This window comes from Pelophylax lessonae (genome assembly GCF_965119305.1).
Source record: "Pelophylax lessonae genome assembly, chromosome: 4".
Classification (NCBI taxonomy): Eukaryota; Metazoa; Chordata; class Amphibia; order Anura; family Ranidae; genus Pelophylax; species Pelophylax lessonae.
Window position 1 is genome coordinate 401141143 of NC_138771.1, and position 27095 is coordinate 401168237.

Sequence of the window (27095 nt, forward strand, 5' to 3'; positions counted from 1 at the left end):
TGCTGGGAATGGAAATCAGGAAGCACACAGGCAGCCTTGTAAATTTTAATTGCAGATACAGGGCACTGGGCAGGTCAGGGTTAATGTGGTAACATCAATTACTCAGTGACAGTCAGTCAGTGTCAGTGTGGACTCGATCAGATTATACAGTGACAGACAGTCTCTCATAGTGGTGGTAGTAGGAGGCTGGAGGTGGACTAGTAGGAGCCTGGAAAGGAGCAAAGCCGCATACATACATTACTCACTCGTGCACTGCAGCCCGCCCCACACATTCAGTGAGTCTTACACTCCTCCCTAGTTTTTTCAATGGCACATTCAGGAAGCCAATCACGCTGTGAGTAGCGGCACAGCGGAACCAATCAGGTGTGCAGGCACGCGTGATTGAAAAAACTAGGGAGGAGAGTAAGACTAACTGAATGTGTGGGGCGGGCTGCAGTGCACGAGTGAGTAATGTATGTATGCTCACCGCTGAAGTGTCCTGGCTTCACGGAAGTCTGTGAGTCCTCCTGTCCTCCTCCGAGTCCCTTCCCCCTGCCTATGTAAATATCGTGACCTCAGCAATATGAATATCGCCTACGGCCACAGAACGATAGTCGATATCATATCGACTATCGTTCAGCCCTATTGTTCGGCACAAAATTATTCGGCCTTTTGACTTATTCGGCCGAACACCGAAAGTGCTATTTTTTCTATTTTCGGCCGAATAATGTTCGGCCGCCGAACATTCGGTGCATCCCTAATATTTAGGCCAAAATGTATTTAGCTACCTGTCTTTGACAAAAAAATTCTCAATGAACGTATTAACCAATTTAAGACCGGAAGATTCTACCCCATTCCTGACAAGGCTATATATTGCAATTCGGCACTGCGTTACTTTAACGGACAATTGCGCGGTCGTGCAACGCTGTACCCAAATTAAATTTGTGTCCTTTTTTTCCCCCCCCCCACACAAAAAGCTTTCTTTTGGTGGTATTTGATCACCTGTGCGATTTTTAATTTTTGAAAAAGAGCGATAATTTTGAAAAAAACACAATATTTTTTACATTCTGATATACAACATTTCTCCCCCCCCCCCCCAAAAATAAATGTATAAATCAAAATTTTTAATTTTAGGCCAATTTGTTTTCTGCTAACATTTTTGGTAATAAAAAAAAATAAAAAAATCACAATAAGCGTATTTTGATTGGTTTGCGCAAAAGTTATTGCGTTTACTAACTACGGGAAAGATTTGTAATTTATTATTTTTTTACTAGTAATGGCGGTGATCTGCGATTTTTTTTTTTGGGACTGCGACATTGCAGCGGACAGATAGGACCCCCTAACTGACATTTGACACTTTTGGGTGGACCAGTGACATTACTACAGTAATCAGTGCTATAAATATGCACTGTTACTGTAATGACACTGGCAGGGAAGGGGTTAACTTGTTGGTGATCAATTGGTTAAATGTATGCCTCATGCTTACTGATGTGGGGGGGGGGGGGGTTGTGTGACAGACACAGATCGCAGGTTCAGCTATGCTGAATCCTGTAATCTGTCACATAGGAGATCCGCCCGCTTTGTTTACACAAGCGGGTGGAATTCCTCACACGATCCTCGACGATCAGGGAAGAGCGGCGATCACCGCCTCTCCTCCCCTGGCCCGACTCCTTCTGTGTCTGAATACAGCGGGAGCGAGCCTCCGGCGGCGCAAAAGGGGGGGGGGGGATCCAGCGACGTAGGTCTATGTCGCTGGACCCAGGAGACCCACTTTGACGCAGTTTACAAAAAATCCCACGAGCAACCTCCCTAAGTGAAAAGATAAATTGCTGCAAGCACTTCACTTCTCATTAACAGTGTGAAGGATCTAAATAGTGCTGCGTAAATATATAAATAACTATCAACCAGTGAATAAATAAGGATAAAAGTAAAATAAAATACGTATGTGAATAAAACAGATCAAAATTGATTCCAAAAGGAGTAATACAATATGCAAATATTAAAAAAGTCCAATATTAATAAATTAATAAACGTATAGAAAAAACAGTAAACACTCAGATAATCAAAATAAATACAAAAAAGTGAAAAGTGATGCAATGTGCAAAATATAAGTCCAATGTAAACAAGTCCCAGTGATATTTGGTGATGAAACAACACTCCTAATTTAAGTGATCCGACCACCTAAGAGTGGCTGGTGCTTCCCCAAAGTAGTGAGTGACCAGAGTGTCACAGCTCAGTAGCAACTGTGCACCCCCTTGTAAGTGGGTGCTCACCTCAATATAGATTCAATAGAGCAAAAATGTAGGGGGATCTCATGAAGCCCGTCTGGATAGATATGACTAAACCCCAATGATACCGATCCGGCCAGTACCCGCAATCACGCGTCAGATGCAGATAGAAACTTGCAATAGTGCTGAAATCCTTTAAAAAAAGTGCATCAGTGAAGATCCTTTCACCACAACAATCAATGCGCCTGGGGTAAACTCACCAGATATTTTGCTGGTAAAACCAGCAGCCAAGCCTTATTCACATTAAGTTACACTCTGGACTCCTCTCTCCCTTTGACGCAGTACCCTCAATGTGAGCGGTCGGCAAGTGGTTAACTCGCTGGTTGGAAAAAAATAAAAAAGATTAGTATGGCCACCAGCCTTAGCATGTCTGATGCTTGGCAGCTTACACGTAGGATTGACATACTTTTTCTAAGGGCTGGTTCACACCATGCCAGCACATGAATCACACAGAAATGCACTGAGTTCCATGTGCAATCTGAACCAATGCAAAATGTACTCCATTTACAATCTGCAGTGGGTGTCACTAGAAAGGTAACGACACCCGGCACCCGCAAATGCAGGTTGAAAATGCAGTGCGTTTTGCAGCACCAGATCACATGGTACTTTTGCACCATGCGATCTGGTTACAGTGTGGTTTAAAAAGTGCATGCACTACTTTTGGTGCAGCATAGTGCGATTTTAGCCCATTCAGGGCAAGTTCATGCTATGCCTACACATGAATCGCACAGAAACTAGCTGTGCATTCCTGTGTGATTTATATGTGGTTCTGTGCAGTGCGATTTCAGCCTATTCGTTTTGAATGGGCTAAAAATCACACCACGCTGCACCAAAAGTAGTACATTCACTACTTTAACCGCACTGTAACCTAATTTTTTGTACCATGCAGTTCATTGCAGGCAGGTGTGGGAAAATGCAATGGGGTTGCAACCTGCATGGGGTGTCAACTTAGTTCAGGGGGAAAAAAAAAAAAAAAACGAATTTTATTAAAATCTTACCGTAAAACTCCTTTCTCTGAGTCCTCCGACAGTCGCCGCCCACTCATACAGTCTTTACCAATGGGATGCCCCAAAACAGTGTAGACATGAGGGGTGGGAAACGCAACCGTCAGAAAGGCAACACCGTACCCACAACAGAGAAAGGCACCTTACATGAACAGAAAAGTAACCCCCTGGGTAACAAAAATGCTTAACAGGAGCAACAACCCAGGAAAGCAAATAACCAAGGGGAAAAACAACCCCAACAGCCAGGGACCCGCAATAAAACCAGGGTCCCCTTACAGTACTGCCGCACAGAGAACTTTGCGGCGAAAGGAGGCATCAGCTGATGCCAGAACATCAATTTTGTAGAATTTTGAAAAGGTGTGCACTGACGTCCAAGTCGCAGCCTTGCACACCTGGGCCACCGAGGCCTGATGCCAGAAAGCCCATGACGCACTCACCGCCCTGGTAGCGTGCGCCTTGACAGGGAAGAATAGGCCTGTACAATAGTCTGTCTGATCCATTTTGAAATGGTCGCCGCAGACCCATACCCTTCCGAGGTCCCTCAGGAAGGACAAAGAATCCGATTTCCGAAAGGATCCAGTCGACAGCTAAACCCTGATCGCCCTGACAACATCCAAGGAATGCAGAGCAACCTCCTTAGGATGCTTAGGCTTCGCACAGAGCGAAGGCAAAACAATGTCCTCATTAAGGTGAAATTCAGAAACCACCTTAGGGAGAAAGGATGGGTTAGGACGCAATACCACCTTATCCCTATGAACCACCAGGTAAGGGGAGCGGCAAGACAAAGCCACCAACTCCGACACTCTGCGAGCAGAAGTGATCGCCACAAGAAAGGCAACCTTTTTAGACAGCAGAGTCAACGATATTTCCCTGATATCAAACGGGGAACGTTGTAACACAGACAGAACCAAGTTCAAGTCCCATGGAGGTAAAGGCTCTCTTCGAGGAGGGGCCGAATGACGCACACCTTCAATGAAGGTGCGAATCAAGAATTAGACGCCACAGGGCGCTGGAAAAGAAAAGCCAGAGCAGATACCTGGCCCTTAATCTTGGCCAACGCAAGGCGCTGGTCCACACCAGACTGAAGGAAAGCCAACACTTTCGCCACCGAGTATGAACGAGGAGAGAAGCCCCTGGACTCACACCAGGCAAAATAAGCTTTCCATGTATGGTAATAAATCTTACCAGACGAGGCTTTTCTTGCCTTGAGTAAGGTAGGAATGACCTCTGAGAAGAGACCCCCGTCTCTCAGGACCTGGCTTTTAACAGCCATGCCGTTAAAGCCAGCGACTGTAAAGCAGGATGGAAGATCGGTCCCTGAGACAGTAGATCTTCTTGCATTGGTAGCTGCCATGGAGGCTCGATGGCCAGGTGAACGATGTCCGCGTACCAGGACCGGCGTGGCCAGTTCGGCGCCACCAGAATCACCAACAATGGTTCCGAGGCCAACCTGCGAAGGAACCTGGACAACTGAATCGGAGGAAAGGCATATATCAGATGATAGTGATGCCAAGGCACCACCAGCGCATCCGAGGCGTCTTGCCAGAGGATCGCGCGTTCTTGCCATGAACCTTTCCACCTTGTGGTTTAGCCAAGACACGAACAGATCCACATCCGGGGATCCCCATTTCACACACAGCATTTGAAATACCTCGGGGTGCAGGGACCATTCCCCCTAGTCCAGGGTCTTGCGGCTCAGATAATCAGCCGGCCAATTCTCTACACCGGGAATGTGAACTGCCGATATTGCCGGGACTTGAGTCTCGGCCCAAAACAGAATGCTGGTCACTTCCTGGGCCGCCCGGTCACTCCTGGTGCCCCCTTGGTGATTGATGTAAGCCACCGCAGTGGCATAGTCCATCTGCACCCGTACAGGGCGGCCCTGAAGACGATCCCACCAATGGAACAGGCACAGCCTGATCGCTCTCAATTCCAATATGTTTATGGGGAGGGAGGATTCCTCCACCGACCAAATGCCCTGGGCAGACAGGTTGCCCAGGACTCCACCCCAGCCGGACAGGCTGGCATCTGTGGCAAGTACTGTCCACAGTAACGGTCTGAAGCATTTTCCTTCCGCCACAGACAGGGGCTGAAGCCACCACAGAAGATCCATTCTGGTTCAGTGACTCAGACACTCAGATCCAAAGACTGAGGGAGCCTGTCCCATCTGGCCAGGATCTCCGCTTGGAGAGACCTTGTGTGAAACTGTGCAAACAGTATCGCCTCAAAGGCCGACACCATCAGCCCCAGGGACCACATACAGGTCCTGAGTGACAAGGATTCATTTTCCCTGAGGGCCCTGACCTCATTCTGTAGGGTCCGGAGCTTGTCCTCCAGCAGGAACACCTTCGCTTGAGCAGAGTCCAGAACCATTCCCAAATATGGGAGACGAACCGAAGGAGACAAGGTCTACTTCTGCACGTTGATGGTCCATCCGAACTCCTGAAGCGTCTGAACTGTAGTGGACAGATCGCGCAGCAGGCTCTGGCTGGCACTCGATCTTAACAGGAGATCGTCCAGATACCCCAAGACCACAATGCCCTGTGCCCGTAACAGGCCCAGAACGGGAGCAAGCACTTTGGTAAACACCCTTGGAGCCGAAGCAAGACCGAAAGGTAACGCCACAAACTGATAATGTTCCTCCACGATAGCGAATCGGAGGTACCTCTGATGACCCTCAAAAATGGGGATGTGTAGATACGCATCCTTCAGGTCGATAGAGGCCAGGAATTCGCCTGGACTCAGGGGAGGCTACCACCGAGCGAAGCAATTCCATGCGGAACTTCTGAACGCGTACAAAGCGGTTAAGAGCTTTAAAGTCCAGAATAGGACGCACCTTGCCCTCCTTTCTAGGCACAGTGAACAGATTTGGGAAAAACCCCTGAAACCTGTCCCGATGAGGCACCGGGACGATCACCCCCTGGGCGAGGAGATCTTGTACCGCCTGATGCAGGTCCTGTAACCACCCTGGGGTCAAATGAAGATTTGAGGGAAAGAATCTGTCCGCCGGCCGCAAAAGGAATTCGATCTTGTAACCTGATCGAATGATTTCCTGAACCCACCTGTCCGGAATTCGGAGCAGCCAAGTCTGGAGGAAACCACGCAAACGTCCCCCCACCCCTGAAACGGTGAGAGCGCCCCATCGGGTAGAGGCGGACTGGGCCACCGCACCAGCTTGGCCGGATTTAGGTTTGCCTGCCCAGGGCTTTCTCTGGCCACCCTGGCCCTTGAAGGGTTTCCCCTTGTTCTGTGCCTTGAAGGCACGAAAGGACCCCTAATTTGGTTTAAAGGAGGAGCCCCGCTTACCGCAGAAAAAACTGAATTTTTGTAAAATCTTACCTGTAAAATTCCTTTCTCTGAGTCCTCCGACAGTCGCCGCCATCTTCATATTCGTCACAATGGGGTATTAGACTTTGCTCCGAAGGAGTAGCTAGGCAACAGAATATGTCAATATTAAAGCTTTTAACATATCCCCACCCCAGGGGGTGGTCCCCTCAGTCTATACCCTCCTGCTTCCTGTTTCCTGCTTCAGTTTCAGTGGAATAGCAGTAGAGTACCTAAACCCCAAAAGAGGGGCGGGGGCTGTCGGAGGACTCCGAAAGGAATTTTACAGGTAAGATTTTACAAAAATTCCGTTTTCTCTTACGTCCTCCGACAGTCGCCGCCATCTTCATATTAGTCACAATGGGGACGTCCCAAAGCAGTGCAAACATGAGGGGTGGGAAACGCAGCCGCGCCTAAAGGCAACGCAGTCTCCACATCAAAGAAAGTAACCTTACCAAAGGAAGGAAACCAGCTGGGCAACACGAGAAAAAATTTTGCTCAACGGGAGCAATAACCCAGGAAAAAAACAAATAACCCAGGGATAAAAAGAAATCCCAAACAGCCCAAAGGACCAAAACCAGGAACCCTAAGGGACCGCCGCACTAAGAACCTTGCGGCCAAAGGAAGCATCTGCCGATGCTTGAACATCCACTACGTGGAACAGAGTGAAGGTGTGCACGGTCGACCAGGTCGCCGCCCTACACACCTGGGCCACAGAAGCCCCATGACGACAGGCCCAAGACGTACTCCGAGATCTGGTAGAGTGCGCCTCCACAGGCATAGGGGAAACTTTTCCCCGCAAAGCATAGGCCTGTTCAATGGCCTGTCTGAACCAATTGGCGACGGCAGGAGCCGACGCCGCTACGCCCTTCCGAGGACCCCCGGAAGGACAAACAAAGAATCAGACCTGCGAAAAGATTGACGATTTTAGGTAAACCCTAATCGCTATGAACAGCATCCAAGGAGTGCAACTCCACCTCCTCCGGATGTTTAGACTTCGCGCAAGGCGAAGGCAAGACAATGACCTCACTGAGGTGAAATTCCGAAACCCTCTTCGGGAAAAAAAGGGTTAGGTCGCAAGACCACCTTAACCAAGCGAGTGACCAGACACGGACAATGGCAGGAGAAGCTGCCAGCTCCGACACTCTGCGAGCCGACGTGATCGCCACCAAAAAAGGTGACCTTCTAGGACAACATAGACAACGAGATCTACCTGATCCGTTCAAAAAAGAACCATGTTGTAACACGGACAGAACAAGATTCCAGTCCCAAAGGGGCAGAGGCACCCTCCTAGGAGGGACCAGATGCCCCCGAACAAAAGTGCCAACCAAGGAGTTAGATGCCATAGGACGTTGAAAAAAGAACGGCCATCGCAGACACCTGACCCTTGAACGTAGCCAGCGCCAAACGCTGTCAACACCCTCTCGAAGGAAGGACAACACCCCAGACACCGACTACGGGCGAGGTGAAGACCCCCTGGACTCACACCAGGCAAAATAGGCCTACCAAGTACGGTAAAAGACCTTCCGAGGAAAAATTCCTCGCGTCGATCAAAGTGTGAATGACCTCAGGGGAGAGACCCCTATCCCTCAGGACCTTGGTTTCAACAGCCAGGCCGGCAAAGCCAGTGACTGTAAGGCAGGATGAAATATCAGCCCTTGAGACCGGAGATCTTCCCGAAGAGGCAGACGCCACGGGGCGTCGACCGCCAAATGCACGAGGTCTGCGTACCAGGACCGGCAAGGCCAGTCTGGTGTCACAAGTATCACTGTGTTTCGGTTCCGAGTTCAGCCTGCGAAGGAACCTGGGCAGCAATTGAAAAACGGTGAAAACGCATACATCAGTCGGTACTGATGCCACGGAGCTACCAACGCGACTGACGCGTCTGCCCGAGGATCGCGTGGCCTTGCCACGAACCTGTTCACCTCAGACGAGACGCGAACAGGTCCACCTCTGGAAGACCCCACTTTGCGCACAACATCTGGAGAATATCCGGACAGAGGGGCCATTCCCCCTGGTCCAGGGACTGGCGGCATCTGATAATCCTCCCGCCAGTTCTCCACCCCCGGAATGTGAACCGCCGATATCGCCGGGACATGTGTCTCGGCCCAAGACAAAATGTCGGCCACTTCCCGAGCCGCCCGGGCTCACTTGGTGCCCCCTTGGCGAAAGACGTAAGCCGCCGCCGTGGCAATGTCCGTCTGCACCCGAACCGGACAGCCCTGCAGCACGTCCGGCCAACGATGAAGGCAGAGATTCATTGCACGCAATTCCAGAATGTTGATCGGAAGGGAGGATTCCGCCTCCGACCAAGTTCCCTGGGCGGACAGAACGCCCAGAACACCACCCCAGCCCAACAGGCTGGCATCCATGGTGACCACCGTCCATGAGAGAGGACGAAGAGACTTGCCCCCTGACACCGCCGGGGACTGGAGCCACCACAGAACATCCTGCGATGGCCCAACGAAATCTGGATCCAGAGATTGCGGTCGCCCGTCCCACCTGGACAGGATCTCCGCTTGGAGACCCCGGGTGTGAAACTGGGCGAAGGGAATCGCCTCGAAAGCCGAGACCATCAATCCCAGACATCTCATGCGCGTCCGGAGTGACGAGCACGGAATGTCCCTGAGGGACCTGACTTCTCCTGAAGAGTCCTGAGTTTGTCGTCCGGTAGGAGACCTACGCCTGGACCGAGTCCAGAATCATTCCCAGGTAGGGAAGACGAATCGACGGACACAGCGTCGACTATGGAAAATCAATCGCCCAACCAAACTCCTGAGAGTCAGCACCGTGAAGGACAGGTCCTCCTCCAGACCCTGGCTGGTCGCAGACTGACCCAGAATAACTTCCAGATACCCCAGGACAGAGATGCCCTGGGCTCTCAACAAAGCCAGAAACCGGTGCAAGTACCTTGGCGAAAAAAACCCGTGGAGCCGAAGCGAGACCAAAAGGTAACGCCACGATTGGTAATGATCCTCCGCAATGGCGAATCGAAGTCACCTCTGGTGACCCACAAAAAAACGGGATGCGAAGGCATGCATCCCTCAAGTCGATGGAAGTCACGAATTCCCCCGGAACCAGGGCAGCCACCCCCGACCGCAGGGATTCCATGCGGAACTTGCGAACCCGCACAAAGCGGTTCAGAGCCTGGAAGTCCAGAATTGGACGTACCCTGCCCTCCTTCCTGGGCACGGTGAACAGATTGGAAGAGAAAACCCCCGAAATCTGTCCCGATGAGGCACCGGAACCACCTGAGGGAAAAAATCTGCTCTCCGGCCGGGAGAGAAAACTCGATCTTGTAACCAGAACGAACGATTTCCTGAACCCACCTGTCCCGAACACGGGCCAACCAGGGTTGAAGAAAAACCAAGCAAGCGTTCCCCCACCCCAGAACTGGGTGAGGGTGCCCCTTCAGGCCGCATTGTTATGGGCAGCGGATCCGGACTGGCCGGACTTATGCTTACCCGACCACGGCTTCTTTTGGGAGCCTTGGCCTTTGAATGGTTCTCCCCTATAGGGCGACCGAAAAGCACGAAAGGACCCCTGAGAGGGCCGAAAAGAAGCATGCTACTTACCATGAGCAGCCTTAGCCTGGTGGGATCGGGGCAGGAGCGTGCTCTCACCACCCATGACCCCCTTTATCAGTGCAGCCAAGGATTCGCCAAAAAGGCGAGATCCATCATAGGGCAGATTGGCTAAGGTCTTGCGCGAAGATTGGTCCACAGACCAATGCTTCAACCAAACCAGGCGGCGAGACAATACCGCCACACTGTGTACACGTGCAGCCAACGGTACTATATCCAGGTCCGCATCACACAAATACACAACACCCTGATGGATTTTTTCCACCATATCCAATGTCGCCGGTGAGGCTGAATCAGCCACCAGGACGCGCCTGAGTGCCTGCGTCCAATTCGCGACAGCCTGGGCTGCCCTAAGCGAAGCAAATAGAGCCTTTAGTATAGAACCCGTAATAGAGTAAGCATGATGGGCAAGAGACTCCAGCCTCCTGCCCGTAGCATCCCGGAACACCGAGGTATCCTCTACAGGAATCGCAGTGGACCTATTCATCAGTAGCGGGCGTGAAAGGATAACGCAGCCTGAACCTACTTGGTACAGCAAAAGGCTTGCGTATATTGCGCCATTGTTCCTTAACAGCGCGCTGAAAATCATCAGTGCAGGGAAAGACCTGCGATGTCTTGCGTCTTTTCTGCGTCCCATAAGCTGCTAGGGCAGCAGGAGGACGTGGTTCAACCCGTAAACGCAGTGTTTGCTTGATGGAAGCAACCAATCCATCCATGAGTGCAAGCTCTTCAGGCGAGCCAGGGGGAGAATTATCCACCCCTTCTACCTCAGCCTCCACAAGACCCAGGGAGGAACGGGACCCCGATAAGGAGACCCCAGCTATAGCAGCCCCATCACCAGCACCCTCTGTCAGGAGATTGAAAACTCCGGGTGGTTGTGTGGATTGAACAGCCACAAGCATTAGCACCTGAGCAGCAAGATTAGCCACAACCGCAGCCAAAACCCCCCCTGGGGGGGGAAAACAGCCCTTGGTTACCCACCAAGTGGTAGGAAATTTGTGTCCCTGAGAATCCATTGCCCCAATGATAAGCCGGAAAATAAAGGGTTAACTGCCCCTTAAACAAGCGCAGCGAGCGCTGCCCACCGCACACACACTGGCACAATTTTTACCCCCACCGGGAGAAAAAGGCTCAACACAGGCAAGGATAAGGGATAGGGAGGTAAAAACCTGTAGAGACCATCGCTGCTGCCTCGATCGGTGCACCCAGGGAGAGGAAGCGATGCAACCCAGGGCACTCTATGAAAGCCTATGGAAGGCTACAAGAAAATGGCCGCCTGCAGCGATACCATGCGGCTGGAGTGAGCGCTGCCAAAATGGCGCCGTTAGGCGCTGAAACCGCCGCTCCTCCACCTCAGCGAGGTGGACCAAACATAGCATAGCATGTAAAAACATGGCGGACCGCCGCAGCGGTCGCTGAAAGTGCCCCAAACATGATAAAAATCATGCCCCACAGCACACAGCCGTTCACACATACACAAACTGACACAGACAGTGCAGCAAAGCCCCCCCTCCTTGCAGCCCACAGCATGCAGCCAGAGAGATAGGGATTTCAATAGTGTGAACACAGGCAGGGTTACACAGTCCCAGACTGACACCCCCCCCCCCAACAGACAGGTCCCCACATAGATACACTTACCTCCCAATGGCGTGGGGAACCCGCACAGGCGAACAAGCCGCTGCGCATGTGGCAGGGAGAGTCGCAGCCAGGATGCAGAAATCGGGGTTAAGAAACCGCACAGCGTCCAGTGAGGTAGCCACCTCACCAATCATCCCTGCACCGAACAGGGATGGGTCGTTCACTGTGCCAGGAGCGTTACCTGACTGAACGCTCGATGGCAGGCTGGGAAGCCACTGACCCACATCCTGCGACCAGGGGGATCAGCCCGAGACACAGCCCGCACGAATCCTCTTCATCAGAAGAACTAACTAATGCTGACAAAAAGAACAGCTAAGTAAAGAGAGAGAAAAAACAAAAAAATCAAAAAAGAAGAGAAAGGCTGAGACAAAATGCCCCAGCATAGAGAGATCCAGCTACTCCTGACAAGCTAGACATTGAAACTGAAGCAGGAAACAGGAAGCAGGAGGGTATAGACTGAGGGGACCACCCCCTGGGGTGGGGATATGTTAAATGCTTTAATATTGACATATTGTGTTGCCTAGCTACTCCTTCGGAGCAAAGTCTAATACCCCATTGTGACAAATATGAAGATGGCGGCGACTGCCGGAGGACGTAAGAGAAACTTGCTTTTAGGATTCTGGGGCAGCAGAGTGCTCTTGCACCCAGTAACCCCTTTTAGTAATTCATCCAGGGATTCCCCAAACAGGCGAGACCCCGCATAGGGGATGTCAGCCACCGTTTTTCTTGAAGTCTGGTCAGCCGACCAGCTTTTCAACCATATCAGGCGACGGTTAATCATCGCGACACTGGACAGGCGCGCAGCTAATGGGTCCTCATTCAAGGCAACATCGCACAAATACATGACTCCTTGATAGATCTGGTCCACCATTGCCAAGGTAGTAGGGGGAGGAGAATCAGCCAAGAGGGTGCATCTTAGCACCTTGGTCCAATCCGCCACAGCCTGAGCCGCCATGACAGAGGCGAAAATAGGCTTTAGCAGGGAACCCGCCACCATGTAGGCATGGCGGGCAAGGGATTCCATCCTCCTATCCGTAGGATCCCTAAACACCGGAGAATCTTCGGTGGGTACCAGAGTGGCCTTGTGCAATCTGGCCACAGTGTGATCCACCTGAGGGGCCACACACCAGCGCAAATCCGTAGGAAACGCAAAGGGATAAAGGAGTTGAAACCTCTTCGGCACCACAAAGGTGCGTTTTAAATGACGCCATTGATCATTCACAGTAACGTGAAACTCAGCGGGGCAAGGGAACACCTGCGCTGCCTTGCGGGTCCTTTGTGTACCAAAAGAGGACAATGCCCGGAGGATTGAGCTCATCCTCTAAATGTAGTCTTTCCGTAATGGCAAAAATTAGCGCATCCATAGCTGCGCGGTCCTCAGCCGTCCCAGGGGGTGAATCATCCACCCCTGCAACCTCCGCCTCCCCCCTCAGACAGAAGAGCGAGACCCTTCAAGGGGCACGCCACCTACGGCAACCATATCCGATTCAGAATCAGAAGACAAGGAAAAACGAGGCCTTTTTCTGTCAGCACGTTCAGTCATCAGAATATCCACTGTGGACACCAAAGTCGCCACTGGAGCAGACAAAGAAGACAGAGCAGAAGATTCAGAGGAACCTGAATCCCCCACTAAGGCTGTGGGAAATTTGATGTCCTGAGATTCCATAGTAAAAAAATTTTTGAAGGCACTGGCCCTTTAAGCACACCGGGGACCCCCGCAGCACACCGCTACAAGACTGAAACAGATCCCAGAGCAGGATAAACTGATAGCCAGAAGTATTTGCACACAAAAAAAAAAAAAAAGAAGAAGAACAGCAGACAGACAAGTGTTACCACCGCAGCCGATCTCTTCTGAACAGAAGGAGGAAGTGACGTCACTGCAGGAGACTGAACTGAGACTGCAGGCCAAGGAAAAATGGTTGCCTATAGAAAGTATGGGAGGCTTTGGGAAAATGGCCGCCGACATGTGCTCGGAACAAACGTTTTGCCACACAAGATGGTGCCGCAAGGTGCCAAAACATACCACATACAATGCTGTATAAGCGCCCACAGTGAAGCCAGACATGCTGCCCACACCTAAAATGGCAGACCGGCGGTGTTTAACCCCGCAGCGGTCGCCACACGTGTCTGTACCTCCAAATAGCACCCTAAAGTGACACAGGAGAGGGACCCCCACAAACCCACACAGTACACTGAGAAAAACCCCCAGTAGGGACCGGGATCAGGGAGCCCAAAAACGCACAGACATGAGGGGATAACAAAGACACACAGGACTGCCATCCCCAGACAGAGGCCCCACACAGAATGTACTTACCTGTACGCGATGGCGTGGGGTGCCTCTGGACGGGAAACCGCCCACCCTCAGATGGCAAGGGTGCCGTCAGCCACAAACGCAGGACGCTAGTGCACGGAGAACCGTGGACGAGGCGTCCCGGCGAGGTAGCCACCTCGCAGGCTGCATCCCTGAGGACAGGGATGGGTCCTTTGCGAGGCCAGGGCGAACACATAGCCTGCTAAACGCTCGATGGCGGGCTGGGATTCCATCAGGCCCTCTGTCCTGGAAAACCAGGACGACCAGTCCGACTCCCAGCTCCGCAAACGCCATCTTCATCCGAAGATCTGACTAACGCTGACAAAATAAACAGCTAGTAGTGCAAAGAAAAAAACTAATTTGCAGCAAATAAAATCATAAAAAAGAAGAAAGGCTGAGACTGTAGCCCCAGCACAGGGAAGCCCATCTTACTCCTTAACTAGGCAGAAGACAAACTGAGTTGGGATGGCTGATTGCAGGGGGGTATTGGACCAGTGGGACAGCCCCCATAGGTGTGTATGTAAATGCTTTGTTTTTTTAACAAGTCTTATGCCTAGTTACTCCTGTGGAGATTACGTCAATACCCATTGGTGAAGACTGTACGAGTGGGTGGCGACTGTCGGAGGACGTAAGAGAAACCTTGTTTTGCTGTTTGTTTGAGCTGCAAAAAGGTCCACTTCTGGAAGGCCCAACTTGGCCGCAGTTTCTGCAAAAGTTCCTTGGGTTGAGGGCCAATTGTCCTGACACCTGGTAGCGGCTGAGGTGGTCTGCTAAGACCTTCTGAGTCTCCTTCAGATGAATAGCTGAAATTGAGGCAAGATTCAGCTTGACCCAAGAGAATATTTTCTGGGCTATGTACTGTAACCCCCGACTGCGTGTACCTCACTGTTTGTTGAGGTACGCCACTGTAGCCATGTTGTCGGATCGAATCTGCAGACGACTTCCCTTTATGTCCATCGGAAAAGACTAAGGCTTTTTGTACTGCCATGAGTTCTCTCTGGTTTGACGAAGTCTAAGCTGTGTCTGTGGTTATTCTTTGATACTTGAATAACCCAGTTTTAGTCCCTTTGTAAGGTGAAGAGGTGATCTCCACCACCATAGGGTTCTTTTTACCCTGGTGGGAACTTCGGTTCCAAGGAATCTGGAAATCCCATCCCAGTTCTTTAACAGGAACCACTGGAAGGGACACTGTTGCTACTGTGCACAAGGGACAGCTGGAAAACAGGAGGTCATGAGGCCTACGACTCCTGTTATGTACCTGAGTGAGACCCACTGGTTGGTTTGTTGACCATCCATCCCAGTGACTCAAGGAACTTCTGAACTGTTTGGAGGTCTTTTTCCAGTTTCTGATCTGAATCCACCTCTACTAGGAGGTCATCCAGGTAGGGGATGATCCTAATGGACTTCAGTCTTGGCGGGGCTAAAGCTTCCCTCAGGACTTTGGTAAAGATATGAGGGACTGAGGATAACCCGAAGGCGATAGTGTCTGACCTCTGGTCCTAGCTTCACTGCAGTGTTAATTTTGTCAACTAAAACGTTTTCGTCGACTAAATTAACACAATTTTAGTCGACTAAAATAACTTGAAATTTGCTGCCAAAATGAACACTGGTGCATGCTCAAAGCTTAATACCATAAATAATAACATATTCGATTTTTCACTCCAGGGCCAGAAGTAGTATATAATGAGTTTGGAAATTGTAGAAAAAAAGCTTAAATAATGCATTACAAATTACAATTGAACTACACCCATTCCATTATAGATGACTAAAATGAGTTTTAGTCAACTAAAATGTAGGACGTTTTAGTCGACTAAAATGTACTGGAGTTTTAGTCGACTAAATACGACTAAAACACTTGCAGAAGACTAAAACTAAATTGAAATTTGCTGGCAAAATGAACACTGCTTCACTGTAGTCATGAGAACTTCTGGTAAGCCAGGTGAATAGGGATGTGGAAATAAGCATCCTTTAAGTCCAGTATAGTCATGAAATATTTCGGATACAGCAAGCTTCCTATGGAATGCACCAATTCGAAATGCTTGTACCTTCGAGCGATTTAAAAGTGCATTGATTTAAAGTCAATCGATAAGATAACTCAGAGAAGTTATCACCTAACTGTGGGAATAAAACAGTTTTTTGCCCTGTTCCTTCTAGGAACAGGTATCAATACCCTCTGATCTACTAGAGCAACTGCTTTGGCTTGATCCTTGGGGAGACTGGTAATTAATAGCTTCTCTGGGAATTGAATTCCAGTCTGTACCCTGTGGACACTAGGTCCAAATTCAAAAGCGATTGATGTAATTTCCTTCTACTGCGGGAGGGAGGCCCTTAATCTTCTGCCCACTCTGCGAAAGGAGTCCTTGTGGTTTGGCGGGGTGCTTGAGGGTTAAACAGGATGCTCCCCCTACCCCTGCCTTTGTGTCCAGTCCAGTGTTTCTTTGATGGCACTTGAAGGGACACTTTAAGAACTCACAGCTCTTATTACAAGCCTGGTATTCTATCACCTACGCCGCCAAGCCTGTTTGGACACGGCCTGAACCTCACATGGCCCTTGTTTACCCCTGCCCCGAAAACTTTCGGGTATATGGGGATATTTTCTTTTCTGGAATTTACTTTGTCAGTAGTACGTTCCAGAGCTGTCAGCCCGGGGCCTGAAGAAATGGTCACCTGTAAAAGGGGAGACCACAAAGGCATAGTTTGGAAGTACAGTCACCAGACCATGACCTGAACCAGAAACTCCTCCTGCCAAAGCTGAGGTTCTGGCTGTCAATCTAACCGCCTCAGCAGATGAATCAGCCAAAAAAACTCACTGCTAAGAGATTGATTGCCAGTGATTGGTAACAGGATCTCACACACCCACTGAGTTGTCTGTTCAGGGTGGTGGGGGGAGATCGGTGTAATCCACACTCATCCTCCTCCATTCATCATTTCTGTTTTTCCATAATGAGGAACAGGTAAGGATAAACCTCACTGACAATTTTGGAATTTTATTCCATAGTTCTTTGCTGTCAAAGGCAAACCTTTTTAAATTTAAAGCAAAATGGTTTCTTTTCAGGATTTTCCTATTCCAGCTTGATTGTATTTTAGCAAGGAGCTGTGTATACATAAGATCATGCTAAAAAAATCTCCTGCTAAGTGATTGATTGCCAATCACACACACCCTGAATCGTATGTTCAGGGTGGTGGGGGAGGTTTGGTGTAATCAGCACTCATCCTCCACCTTTCAGGATTTTCCCATGGCAGCTTGATTGTATTTTAGCAAGGAGCTGATTGCCAGCGATTGGTTATCACACACATACCCTGCTCTAGCAAGGAGTGTACAGGGAAAAACTAGCATTTTTCTTATGGATTGTATACATATTATGCTTGCACCTTCTCTTCAATTTCTAGTGTAACACACTGTTTTAAGCAATTCATCCACATCTTTAAGGGAAAATTTTGAATCTGGAACCTTCACGGCACTCCTTTCCCTGGGTTCCTCCCCTGCCCAGACTCAACTGAGAAATGAGGGGACTCCGATTCTTCCCTTGTGTCGTCACCATACACTCTGTGTTGGTTTAGACACAGATGTAGGGACCCAAGTAAAAAGGTCAACATTCTTTTAGGTGGATATATTAGAGTCATCTTTAACAAGATTATCAAATACATGTGCGGAACGCTTTTGCTCCATGTGGAACTTAGCCTCCCGCAAACTGCACATTTCTTTCTGGGGGCTGAGTCTTTGGACCTTGACCTGAGCCTTGGTCTATAACGATAAAAAAACAATTAGTTATGACTCCCAAATTCACCCTCCCACATAGTGTGTACAGGGTAAAGAAATAGTGCCCCCTTCTACCAACCCGATTTAACTTACAAGAGAAGGGAAGGGGAAAAGACCACCACAGGTATATGCTGGAAGGGAAAATTCCCCATCGCTTACCTGGGAGGTGCGTCTAAACTTCTGGATTTTCCAGTGAGCACTGTGGGGCCATAATCCAGAAGTGGAAAGATCACAAAGAAAAAAAAAAAAAAAAAAAAAAAGTCACAAGCAGTTGCTCCTCAGGATTTCTGACAGAGGAGTGAAAAGAATTATCAGAAGAATTGTCCAAGAGGCAAGGAGCACTTGAGAGCTTCAGAAAAACCTGAGATTACAAGGGACAATTGTTTAAAAAAAAAAAAAAAAATAAAGAATGCACTTAACCACCATGGCCTGTATGTACACAGCACACAAAACTTCACTGGTGTAGAAAAAGCATGAAGCTCTATAACTGCACAACATTTAGACAAGCCTGTGAAATACTGGGAGAATACAGTCTGGTCATAGGAGACCAAAATTGAACTTTCTGGGTGCCATAATGCACACAATGTTAAGAGGTCAAATGGCACTGCACATCACCTCAAAAACACCAACTGAAGTTTGGATGTGGGAACACCATGGTGTGTGGCTGTTTTTCAGTATACAGTGCTGGCAAACCTCATGTCATTAAAGGAAGAATGAAGGGAAAAATGAACAAAGATATTTTTGACAAAAATCTGCTGCCATCTATCAGGATGGCAAAGAGGAAACAAGGGTGGACATTTCAGCAAGACAATGATCACATAGCCAAGGAAACTAATAGTTTCAAAAAAGAAATTAAAGCTGCTAGATTGGCCCAACAAATCACCTGACTTGAATGAAAAAAAAAAAAAAAAAATAAAGAACTAAAGATGAGACTTCATAGAAGCCCACAGAACCCTCAAGATTTGTGGAAAAATGGGCCAAAAAAAAACTGAGCAATAAACTAGTTTATCCATACAGGAGGCATTTTGAAGCGGTCATTACCAACAAAGGATTTTGTATGAGGTGTTAAATTTCAATTAACATGTTCAATATTTTTCCTGGTGTCATTCCATTTTATTACACAACTTCCATTTCTGAACTTATTTGTTTTGGTTTCTTGCATGCATTGTTGTTTCAGACGTGTTGAAAATTTCATGTCAATACCACCTTCAGTGCCGGTTCACACTGTTCCGACTTGTCAGGCGACTTGGTCACCTGACAAGTAGCGGACCGTGCTGTGCAATTGGAACCGTTCTAATAGGAGCGACTCAAGTCACTCTGACTTAGAAAAAAAGGTTCCTGCACTACTTCGGGGCGACATCGGAGCGACTTGCATTGACTTCCATTATGTGAAGTTACCTAGAAAAAGGGTGACTTGAATACTTTTTTTACCCACTGTATGTGAGACATGTTACAAAAAATGCATGTCCTCTAGGAGAACATCCACCTTTTACCATGACCACTTTTCCATAAAGAATGGTCCTCAACATGAAAAGACCAGGTGGTTGTATTTGCCTCAGGCCAAAAATTCAAAATCCTCCCTTTGGTTTTCACAACTCCACACAAATTCCAAAATTAAAATATGGTTAGCATCTATAGATGCTGTTCCACTCCTGTGGAAGTGAATAAAACTTACTAAACCACACATTTCCAAAACAAAGCAGTGCTTGGCTACAACCAGTAAATCCCCAATTACTCCTACAAGCCAGTAACTGCAGGACCCGATACATTCACAGAGCTAAATTGAGCTTGGTGGTTAACGTTACAGCACGCGATGGTTAATATTCAGAAACCGAAAGGCAAGTACAGATTTCCAGGGGGGGGGGGTTAAGAATTAAAATCTTGGAAAAATGTTTAACCTGATTGTAAAGTCTTTTTGACCACTTCTGGACTGGAAGGATTTGCCCCCTCAATGACCAGGCCCTATTTTGCAATTCAGCACTGCGTTACTTTAACGGACAATTGTGCGGTCGTGCAATGCTGTACCCAAACTAAATGTATATCTTTTTCCTACAAATAGAGCTTTCTTTTGGTGGCATTTGATCACCTGTGCGATTTTTATTTTTTGAGCTATAAATAAAAAAAATATAAAATTTATCACATTCTGCTATAAGACATTCTCAAAAAAAAAAAAAAAATCAAACTTTGGCATTTTAGGCCAATTTGTTTTCTGCTACACATTTTTGGTAAAAAAAAAAAAAAAAAACACATTTTTTTTTACGGGACTGCGACATAGCGGTAGACAGATCGGATCCCTGACATTTGACACTTTTTGGGGTACCAGTGAAATTACTGTAATTAGTGCTAAAAATATGCACCGTTACTGTAATAATGACACTGGCAGGGAAGGGGGTCAACCGTATAGGTGATCAAGGGGTTAAATGTGACCCTAGGGGAGTGATTCTAACTGTATGGGGGTTGGACTTGTGAAATGATCACAGAGACATGCGATCCTATATAGCAGGATCACATGAGCTCTGATCATTTCAGGGAGAGGGACAGTCAGCTGTGTTTACAATAGTCGGCCATCCTCTGCGGGGAGCGATCGCTAGTGTCAGGCGGCGATCGGAGCCGCCCGACATCCACGCGCGCCCCTAGCTGCCTTCAGGCGAGCAACGTAGACCTACGTCGCTTTGCTTGTAGGAGCCAGACTGCCACAGTAAATATACTGTAGGCAGTCGGCAAGCGGTTAACATGTTATACTTACCTCCTCTGTTGCAGTGGATTTGCAGAGAGCAACCCCGATCCTCCTCCACAGCTCTACTGGCCCCTCCCACCTGTTGAGTGCCCACATAGCGCACCTGAGCCGAGTCACAGCTCCGTGTCCACCAAGCTGTGCCCCCTTTCTATTCTTATTGGCTGACTAAGTGACAGCAGAAGTCAATGGCGCAGCACTGCAGTCTCAGCCGAGGGTAGTCCCGGATGGCCAACACATTCCGACATCGCTGGAGCTAGGAGAACCTCAGGTAAGGGGGTGCTGAGGGGGCTGCTGCACACAAGGCTTTTTATCTTAATGCATAGAATTCATTAAGATAAAAAAAAAATAATTCTGACTTAACCCCTTTAAGCTGTAGATTACCTAAAATAATTGTGATGTGGACACTTCCTATTGTCTGTCCACTGGAAGGGTACTCTGGATCCAGAAAAGGGGACATTTGCAGTGCTGGAATACTGAATAGCTGCACCTGAAAATGGCAGTAGCACGGGACTTTGGTAAGAAAAAAATAAATTTGCAGGATGGGGAAAGGGGCATAAAGGGAGGAGGCTATACTTTAACAAGTTGGGGGTGTTAAGAGTTGCTGCTCAGGAAGAGGGGGGGGGGAGAAAGAGGTACCCTGCATTGATCTTAAATACACCTGCATAAAAAAACAAAATGTAAGTTTTGTATGAATTATCCACCCCACTTATGGAATGTGGATACATACCCCAATAACCATACATTGTTGTATTTCTAGATATGGTAAAATCCTTGATAAAAAGGCACACAGCTGAAACGCGTAGGATTAGATGCTCTCTGTACATCCTAAGTCTAAACTAAGCACGGATGACAGAAAAACGAAAACATCCTAAGTCACCATTTTCACACGTCACTTCTTACCTTTATCAGTTCAGCTATGGGCCTCTAGCCCAATTGTAGCACTACTCCATGTACAATTTTCTCTACAATTGAAAACATTTTATATATATAAAAAAAATTGCATTTATAAAAATCACATAAACTTCGCCTTTAAAGCCCCATTTAGGTTTGGCTTGAAGAACCAAGAATTGTATATAGGGGGTGTCAAGAGTAGGGACAGGTATTGGGGTTTAGTGTGTGAAGGTTAGAAAATCTGTGTACTATAGGAGCTGTCCCCCAACGTGTCCCACATACCAAACTACTTTTTAAAAAAGGAAAACTGCCAGCCTGATGCGCAGTCAGATAAGTATTACTAGGGGTCAAAGCATGGGACATTGCCTAGGAACTTGGTAACAGCTTGACGCAGGTCAACAAACCAACCAATTTAATTCATCTAGACCAGCCTTTTCTCAACATTTTACCCCCAAGGAACCCATAAGTCTCTGGTATCAGGGAACCCCAGCTGAAACCAATTCATTTGGACATAATGCCTTTTACATGCTGGCAAATGGAAGAATGTTCACATTAAGGTAGGTCAGAATGCCACCCTTCCAGACAGCTAAAAAGCTCATTGTAGTCATACAGCTGGCTCTGCCAAGTGACAGGTACAATTAAATGGAAGCTAAAAGACTGCGCAAGGTACCCCTTATAACCTGTAGTGGTTCCACAGAAGCCTGTTTACCAAAGGTAAATGTAGACTATCCAGTGGTCTTCATCAACATTGTAAAAGAGGAAAAGTTTTGTATGGTTCCCTTATTTTTTTTCTTCTTTGTTCCCTGGTGGGGCACAACTTCCTCTACCTTTCTGTCTCAGACAACAGAAGGAAAGCTCTTGCTCTAGAAGAACATGGGAAATGCCCTCTTAGGCAGTTGTCATCTGAACTGAAGGTTTTACCACTTATCCCATAGCAGCTCTAAAAGGTTGGAATTTCCTTCACTTTCTGTTCAAGGGGCAAATGGTCACGAATTATAGGAATCTCCTCAGTGGGAAAACCGCAATAAAAGAACTAGCATTTTAACATTCACAGCTTAAAGAGGAAGTAAACCCGCCTCAGGAAGTTGTACCTATAGGTAAGCCTATGTTAAGGCTTACCTATAGGTACTGTAAATATCTCCTAAACATGTACCGTTTAGGAGATATTTACATTTGATGCAGCCAGTGACGTCACTGGCGCATGCGCTCTGAAGGAACGGCAGATCGTGCCGTTCCTTCAGAGCCCTGTGCCGTGAACGTTGGCTCCCGCGCGCGTGAGTGACGTCACCGCGGCTCCGGCCAATCAGATGGCCGGATGCCGCGATCCCGGAAGACGGGCGACTGTACATGTCGCCCGTCATAGAGGTAAGAGAGCAGCGCGGCGAGGGCTCGTTCTAAGGTAAGTATTTGATAATAAGCTAGTATGCGATGCATACTAGCTCATTATGTCTTTATCTTTCAGGATGTAAAGAAAACAAAAAAAAAAAATTATCGGTTTACAACCTCTTTAAACAAAAGTCAAGGCTGAAAACTATGTAAAGCCACAAGGAAACAAAGCTTCTGTTAACCGCATCACAAATCATAAAGATGGCCATCTAATAAACTCCTATCCAGCCACTTGACACCATGGATACACAACTACAATTGTTAAAATGCAACATTTATACAAAAAACACAGCAAAAGAAAAAAGGCACAAAGAAAGCTTTTATCAAGTTAATCCAAATGCGTACCATTCTGTGGCAGTGCCCTCATTTATCTATAAAAGGAAATCATTTAAGTCTAATACAGTTCATGAATAAAGCAATGTCAATCAACAAAGAAATGTCCAAACAAACCAAACGTTTTGACACCTCAGCTCAGATATAAACTGCAGGTAGGAGGTTGCTTTGGTGACTTAAGTTAAATAAAGACTGCTATACGTATGGCCACCATAACACTGTCCAAGTCTACCTTTTGAAATTCTGCATTATGCCTCGTTTCCACTGAGTGGTAAGGTTCTTTACAGTTCAGTACAATTCGGCAACCTCCTACCTGCAGTTTATATCTGAGGTGTCAAACGATTGGTTTGTTTGGACGTTTCTTTGATTGTTGATTGACATTGCTTTATTCATGGACTGTACTTTATTCATGGACTGTATTAGACTTAAATGATTGATTCCTTTTATAGATAAATGAGGGCACTGCCACAGAATGGTATGCATTCGGATCAGGCTTGCATTTCCACTGCCAACAGTACCTCATTAGTGTAGCTCCACCCTGTGGGTACAGTACTATTGTGTTTAGTACCCCAATGCAAGGGTCCCAAAAAAGTGGTACGGTATGGATTTAGGGTACCATTCACAAATTTTGACAATGGAACAATTGCATACCGAACCGCTCAGTGGAAACGAGCCATTAGATATCAAATAAGCTCATTTAAATGGGGGAAAAAAAAAAAAGTGTTGAAAAGCAATACAAGGGTTGGTAAGAAAAAAGGAGGCAGTGCTTGATGTTAAGAGTCCTTCAATCTAGTGTTTAATACACTCGATTGTCCTTTTAAAATGAAGAAACCATAAAAAAAAAAAAAAAAAAAAAAAAACTTTCCAGTCTCAGGGAACCACTAACATTTACAGCTCATAGAACATTAACAGTAGGGATGCACCGAAATTTCGGCCACCGAAATTAATCGGCCGAAAATGAGCCTATCTCATTTCGGCCGATAATGGGTTAATAGTGCCGAAATTAATATGGCCGCTGTGAGGAAGGAGGAGGGCGCAGCGCAGGTTTTAAAAGTCCCGCCTCTGGCCGGCCGCCCGCCTCTCAATGACGTCCCTACTACGATCTGTGCATTATGAATGGACATACCAGGCGGGAGGGCGGGGCGAGCGGCCGCTAATGCATAGAACTATGTGATCCTTCCTGTCAGCTCAGCGGGACTGTGACTGTGTGAATGAGATCTGATCTGACCTGACACCGGGCGGGGGGAGCGGCCGCTAATAGTTGTAACTATGTAAGCCTTTCACTTCCTTGTCAGCGGAGATACGTGCCTGACAAGGAAGTGAAAGGCTCACATAGTTACAGCCATTAGCGGCCGCTCCCCCCGCCCAGTGTCAGGTCAGATCTCATTCAACACAGTCACAGTCCCGCTGAGCTGACAGGAAGGATCACATAGTACTATGTATTAGCGGCCACTCGCCCGCCCTCCTGCCCGGACTGTCAGGGAATTGAAGAGAAGTGAAGCTCACATACTGACAGCTATTAGCAGCCGCTCGCCCGCCCGGTGTGTCAGTTCATTCATGGACAGATCATAGTAGAAGTGACATCACCAGGAGGCGGGCGGCCGGCCAGAGGCGGGACTTTTGAATAATGGACACAGTGACTGGAGGAGTGAGTAGGAGAGGGACGCTAAGGGGGGGGGGGGGGGGGTGATAGCTGAGGCAGCTTACCATTGGAATTTGTATTAATTATGCAGCATGAGGGGGTTAATGTATTGTCACTGCTGCATTAGTGACCGACCAGTGGTAGTTAATTAACCCCTTTGTGCTGCATTAGTGCAACCAGTGTTAATTAACACTGATACTGATTGCACTAATGCAGCACAAAGGGGTTAATTAACTGCCACTGGTCGGTCAATAATGCATCAGTGACCAGCAGTGGCAATACATTAACCCCCTCATGCTGCATAATACAAATACCATTGGTAATTAAATTAACCTATTGCCAACCCATCACAGTACATATACTGTGACAGGGTGGCAGCGACAGGTGTACGTCGCTGCCTGTTTTTTGGTGTATGCCCCTGTTCCATCCATTTTAAATTTTTTTGGGGGAAAAAGTCATTTTCGGTTTTCGGCCAATGGCATCCTGCATTTTCGGTTTCGGCCCAAAATTTTCATTTCGGTGCATCCCTAACAGTAAATGCTTCCTCATATATGAATAAAACCAGGAATGATTGTTTGATACCCAGGGCTGCTTTATACATTTTTTTTAGTAAAAAAAGGAAAGCAAACTATTAAAGATAGCTTCTAGAAAAGAAAAGCAGACACTGAAATATTATTGTTTCCTTACACTTGTGGTCAGTGGAGAAAGGTTTGGAATGAATTGAGCACCAGCAGCCAGTGAATTGCACCCCCACCCCTTTGGCAGGCAGTAAAGAGCCCCCGTACATCGATGGCTTCCACAGATTGGTGGCCAGCGGGAGAAGGACCCCCCTTTATATTGGTGGTCAGCGGGAGACAGACCCCCTTTATATTGGTGGTCAGCGGGAGACAGACCCCCTTTATATGGGTGGTCAGCAGGAGACAGACCCCCTTTATATTGGTGGTCAGCGGGAGACAGACCCCCTTTATATTGGAGGTCAGCGGGAGACAGACCCCCTTTATATTGGAGGTCAGCGGGAGACTGAACCCCTTTATATTGGTGGTCAGCGGGAGACTGAACCCCTTTATATTGGTGGTCAGTGGGAGATGGGACCCCCTTGATATTGGTGGTCAGTGGGAGATGGGACCCCCTTGATATTGGTGGTCAGCGGGAGATGGACCCCCTTTATATTGGTGGTCAGCGGGAGATGGACCCCCTTTATATTGGTGGTCAGCGGGAGACTGAACCCCTTTATATTGGTGGTCAGTGGGAGATGGGACCCCCTTGATATTGGTGGTCAGGGGAGATGGGACCCCCTTGATATTGGTGGTCAGCGGGAGATGGACCCCCTTGATATTGGTATTTCGGTCTAGTTGCATGGCTGCTCTTGTTAGTGGGAAGAATGCATCTAGCATGGCTTGTCAGTGAGAATAACCTCCTAGAGACGACATTAATGGTGTCATTGGTTACTTATTTGGGACTAGAAGTTCAGCAAGGCCCAGAAATCTGTGGTGGAATCTTGGGATTTCAAAGAACCATCTCCAATAGGAGCCCTGCAAACACTACCCTTTACATATAAGGAAAGCCCATAGGAAGCACTACACCATGCACAGGAAGATCTGACTCCGACACGAACATTCCTTGCACTCCCCACACCACGAACACAACCCACCTTCTCACACAAGGTCTTGACCTGACTCTCAGTCAGCTGTTTGCACTCATTGAGCTGCTCGATCCATTGATCCAGCTCCTTGGTGAAGGCCTTTTCGTCCATACTGAGACTTTGTGAAGACAGACGGCTAGCACCGGGGCCTACAAGGCCAGCCGGGAAAAGAAGAGCAGTGGCGGAGCTGTGGGGCCTGCACTCCCTTTGATGAGAGGCACAGGCAGCCTTATCGAACCGGCAAAACGAACCGCCGGAAACCAATAATGAGCCGATCAACACTTCGATATCTCAGCTGACGATGACTGTAATCCGGTACAGAAATAAAATAAAACGCGACTCTTCCCCGATGGCCAGGAATTTTCTTCTCCCCGAATAGCCGGTTCGTCACCTCTCAGCCTTCCCTGTTCTCTGTAATGGCCGCCGTGACGTCATGCCCCCCCCCCCCCCCTTTATTGCTCGCACTCCTCCCAACGCTCCAGCACTCTCTCGCGCCCCAAACGTCACTTCCGGCCCATCCCCCCCGGAAACACGCCCCACTCTTCACCTTTCATTTATGAAATGCCAGCACGTAGT

General features: G+C 48.1%; 1 protein-coding gene across 1 annotated transcript in view; it reads right to left on the reverse strand.

Annotated features, from left to right (window-relative positions):
- The window catches only part of PPP2CA (protein phosphatase 2 catalytic subunit alpha), a 116151-nt gene extending 89385 nt beyond the window's left edge, over nucleotides 1-26766 (reverse strand). Inside the window, exon 1 of the mRNA XM_082254872.1 lies at nucleotides 26529-26766. Within this exon, the coding sequence (XP_082110998.1) occupies nucleotides 26529-26630 (102 nt within the window). The 5' untranslated portion in view covers nucleotides 26631-26766. The remainder of the gene's footprint in view (nucleotides 1-26528) is intronic.
- Between the last annotated feature and the right edge of the window lie 329 nt (nucleotides 26767-27095).